Source organism: Mixophyes fleayi, chromosome 6 (genome assembly GCF_038048845.1).
Source record: "Mixophyes fleayi isolate aMixFle1 chromosome 6, aMixFle1.hap1, whole genome shotgun sequence".
Classification (NCBI taxonomy): Eukaryota; Metazoa; Chordata; class Amphibia; order Anura; family Limnodynastidae; genus Mixophyes; species Mixophyes fleayi.
This window is the reverse complement of record NC_134407.1, coordinates 48,909,291-48,914,279: the sequence shown is the minus strand read 5'-3', so window position 1 is coordinate 48,914,279 and position 4,989 is coordinate 48,909,291. Positions and strand designations below refer to the sequence as shown.

Genomic DNA, 4,989 nt, shown 5'->3' with positions numbered 1-4,989 from the left:
GGATATTGCTTTTACTAGTCACCCCCTACATTACATGGGAATCGATTGAGCAAATGTCTGTGACCGCTTCTTCCTGCAGATCCCCCTCCCTGACCTCCTTTCTGGTGCGCTGCTGGGTCACAGAGTCCATTCTAAGTCGAATGAATCACGTTCACAGTGTCAGGTCGGCGCTGCGTTGATTGGCTCATGAGACGTGAGCTGCGCTCGGATTGGCTGACATGATTCCATCACGCGAAGGGGGGCTGTCTTGCTGGTAATAACCAGGCAGCGCAGACGGCAGTCAGAGCGAATCTTCAAGAGACTTCAGTGGAGGACCAGGGGTTGTCACACTGCAGGTACCCCTTAACATATGCACGCCTCTTTCATATTGCACAGGTTCCCTCAACTGTAGTGCTTAAACGTCCCCACATTAATAAAAGAGAAATTACTTAAAGAGTTTATTCTAAAAGTTGATGTAATATTATTATGGAAGATAATAAATATGTAGTGCTCAGTGAAACATTTCTTAGGTGAGCAAATCTACTTAATTCATTTTTTTCCCTCTTGGTAACCTTTAGTGAAAGTACTGAGTCAATCACATTGCACCAGGTTTACCGTTTGCTCAGAATAATGTATGTCTACATTAATGAGTGGTATTGTACTGGTTTCCTATTCATACTTGTATTTAATATGTGCAGAATCCCTTGATTTGTTTGATTGTGAATGTTACTTCGGTTGATCTATAGTTTAGAGTTGTTTAGTATACATATTTTGCATAGTCCAGTGCAATGCATTTTATAAAAGTAAAACACAAAGTAAAGTTATTGTAGGTTAGTATCCTCTTGAATGATGGACTGTCACAGATAAACTGGACACTGATCTGGGAAAGAAACTATAGTTCCTGCAAAAACCTTTGGGAAGCAGAATGATCAGTTAATTCCTTTTTTAACTACTTCTATCACATTATGCATCATACCCTAATATGCTATACACATATTAAATATGCATACATGCTTTGTCCTAAGAGATGTAGGAATATGCATAATACTTCGTTCTAAGAGGTGTAGGAATATGCATAATGCTTTGTTCTACGAGGTGTAGGAATATGCATAATACTTTGTCCTAAGATGTGTAGCATTGTAGGATTTATTCATAATACTAATGGTTTCTAAATGATCTCTTGGATGACCTACATATATTGACATTTGCTCCCTTTAAGCCAGACATGTGTATGACTGTCTAGAGATAAGAGTCTACCTATTAAATTAATGTTTCTATGCCAGATATTGGGTATCTTTATTTGTACATGCCAACTTGGCACTGCTTAGAAATAATATAATAATAAAGTCTATCTGTCTGTCTGAAGTGCTGGCAAAAGGAAAATAATATTATACCTAAGGTTATTTGACTTACTGCATAATTGCACTCAGTGCACTTTTTCCTGTAGAATCCTGCAAAAAAATGTTTCATTAATACTAAGGACACAATAAGCAAAGATTACAACTAAAAACATTTTTATTTTGCATTTTATATGGATTTGCATTTTTATTTGTAAATGTCCCTCATTTATGCAGAAATGAAGGGCATGTCACATTATAATATTACTTTTTTCTTTTAGACTAATTCAATCACACTGAATTATAATTAAAACAAAGAATTGTATTTATTGTGTTTCAGTACCTATTTGAAGTCCTTAATAAATGATCTCATTCTTTTTTTTTCCCAGAATGATCCAGATTTTGGAGCCACGTTCTCTTCCACGGTCGATCATGCCAGTTGATGTTGCAGTTAGGATATGCTTAGCACATTCTCCACCGCTAAAAAAATTTCTCAGCCCCTATGAGGATTGCAGAGGGAGAAATTTTGTGAATCGATTTAAGCCACTAAGACCATGCCTCACCTTAAAAAAGGAATCGGATTCCAGGAACAGTGAGTGGAATCGATCAAAATCCAGAGGCAAGAAGAAAGTAGTCTTTGCAGATTCCAAAGGGCTCTCCCTAACATCAGTGCATGTGTTTTCAGAGTTTAAAGAAGAGCCTGCGAATGACCTCCAGTTTGATCTGATAGATCTTGAAGATATCACAGCCAGCTTAAAACTGCACGAAGAAAAGAATTTGATCTTGGGATTCACTCAACCCTCAGCTGATTACTTACAGTTCCGTAACAAAATTCAAACTATCTTTATCAGTCTGGAGAATTGCAGCCTTCAGGAGAGATCCATTGCTGGCACCATCAAAGTAAAGAATCTGAGTTATGAAAAAACAGTCAAGGTACGAATAACCTTCAACACCTGGAAAACATTCACTGATGTTAATTGCATTTACATGAACAATGTCTATGGAGGGGCAGACTGTGATACCTTCTCCTTTGTTATAGACCTGCCACCAAACATTCCCAGTCATGAGAAAATCGAGTTCTGCATATCGTATGAATGCGGTGGCCAGGTGTTCTGGGACAATAATCTTGGAGACAACTACAGTATAGTTCGTGCAGAATGGAAATCAGATGGTGTCCAGACCAATTCACTCACTAAAACAGACATAAGTTCATACAAATCCCAAAGCATCAAGCCAGAAAAGGATTTAAATCAGTTTGGAATCCCTAAAACATCCATTTCTCTATATCCCGAATGGCAGAGTTTGGGTAAAATAGGAAACACATCACCTTACTGGTGAACTTAATCGTTTGCCATCGTTCTTAATAAATCAAATGGATCTCAGAAGTCCATGGGGACAAAAAGCACAATATACATCAATGCCACGCATTATGTAACAAAACCAGGGCAGAACATGATTGTTTTTGCAAGTGTGAACATAATTGAGGCGGCAAGTTTATTATTAAGCAAATTGTTAAAGTTCAGAGCACCTTTTAATCCTGGATCAGCCTGCATTAGAATAGAGCACATATGCTTACTGCGTACCAACTAAATTGGTGGTACGGAAAGCCTACATATATACTTATATGTAAAATTAGCAAAGAGAATATGTTGGGCAGCATAAAGGTCTTATAAGATATCTAAACAACATGGAACGCCAGGAGGTAATTAACGATGTTCATCCTTTTAATTGTGTTTAGGATGAGGCTGTGGTATCGTTTGATCAGAGACCGCCAGTCTCCACAGAATGTAGGTAGAGCAATGATACGTTTATTTACAGGAAGGAACTTACTATCCAGTATATGAGGTTACAATTCAGGAGCTGGCCCATTAGTGCCACAGATGGCTTTAAAGGTGAAGAGTTCACCAGCTAAAAGAGGTTTACCAACGTCATGAAATGCATAAGATTAAGATTATTGATATAAACTATGTGAACACTAATATAGCACTCTCCCTAATCACCACAGATCTGGATTAATCACAAATATAACTGTGAATAAGGTTAATCTACCCCTGAGGTTATATTAAGTAATACAGAGATGTTTGATGATCAGGTTCTTTTGACTTTTCAGGATCTTACATGTCTGATTTCTGTAATGACAATGTGAGAAGTGCCTTTAAATAATGCCAAAAGTTAAATATGCAGATCTGTAGGTTGTTTACTAGATTTGTTTAGTAGATGTATTTCTTGTGTGTGCCATACAAAAAGTATGCAAATAAGCCAATTTGTATAAATATAGTGGTGTACACTTGTGTAATATCTGCTCACTTATCTCCTTCTCAATTGTAATGTATTTCTGAAAAGGTAGAATAGGAAATTAGTAATACCTGTTCTCCCAAAATAATATGCATCCGATCTGTAACAATTTTATATCCTTTAAGTTTATAAAAGAATTATAGAAGTTATTAAATCCCCATCCTTCATATTGAAGGTAAGATCAATATTGCACCTATTTATGTAAGTTTGGTATTTAATAGAATTGTAGGTTCCTTAAATAATGGATGATCTGATTGTAGTTGATGTTTTTGCACATCGTTAGACAAATCCTATGAGGCATTTAATTTTGTTTCCAGAATGTAAATGCTTTTCTTCTATTAAAAGAATAATACTCGAAGGCATTGCCAGCTGTATTAATATAGGTATTTTTGTTGAATGACTTTCTTTTTTTGCTTTGTGAACAATCTTAATTTTTCATCTTTAGAACTTAATTTTCTCGGGAAAACTTTTTGTGCACTTTTTTGGATTCTTAAGATGCAAACAAAGCGGTTTTATAATTTTTTTTTAATGTGTTAAATGTATAGTTCAGAAAATGTGGGCAAAAGTAATGGGAAATGTCCCAGAACTATCTGTGAAATGAACTGTGATGTTCGCTGGGAATGACAGCGATTTCAGACGTCTGATGATATTGGGAAATGATAGAAAATGCAAATGAGCTTTTTCGAATGTTTTTCACGTTATGAGAGTGAGAGAGGAATTGAAGATATTTTTATATTTCAAAGAGCGGATGACTGTTTAAAGATGAAACGGTGACTGGTTCTTAAGGCACAATGTATGTTTCCTACTGTAAAGGTTTATCACTGTATAATTAAACTGTACGATGCAAATGTTTCTGGCAATAAATTATGTTTTTTCTATAATGAATCATGCCTCATGTTTTGTTTGTAAGCACTATACTGGTGTTTAGTGATATCATTGAAATTGAAAGCAAAACATAAACGTGTCTATGTACTAAGGTAAATATGGGGGAGGGAGTGGCACATTTCAGGTATTTGCTCTAGCACATGTAACCCAGTGTTCCTCGCTGTCACTTTGCACGGCCGACCAATGGGGTAGTACCAAGAAGAAGTTGGGGCTGAGCTTACAGCATGAGATATATCGTGACCATGTGTTGTCAGACTGTTATATCCTCAGTGTACTAAGATCCTCCTTCATCTCTGCACTTACATATGGCACCTCCCTTCTCCTGAAGAGCTCTATGTATGTCATTATTTAGAGGCCGAAATACATAACTGCAGGTTCATACAAGTAGAGAGTGTTAATTTTCTCCATCTTGTGAAATAACCCAGACATGTCACCTTCAGAAAAGTCACATATTAAAATTTAAACAGATACTCTACCCAGGGGTACCTTTTTA

General features: G+C 36.4%; 1 protein-coding gene across 1 annotated transcript; it reads left to right on the top strand.

Moving 5' to 3' along the window:
• Positions 1 to 273: 273 nt before the first annotated feature.
• On the top strand, positions 274 to 4,496 carry PPP1R3C (protein phosphatase 1 regulatory subunit 3C). The gene is made up of 2 exons (XM_075216429.1): positions 274 to 335; positions 1,706 to 4,496. The coding sequence occupies exon 2, from the start codon at positions 1,707 to 1,709 to the stop codon at positions 2,652 to 2,654; it is 948 nt and encodes a 315-aa protein (XP_075072530.1). The 5' UTR covers positions 274 to 335; position 1,706; the 3' UTR covers positions 2,655 to 4,496.
• Positions 4,497 to 4,989: the final 493 nt, after the last annotated feature.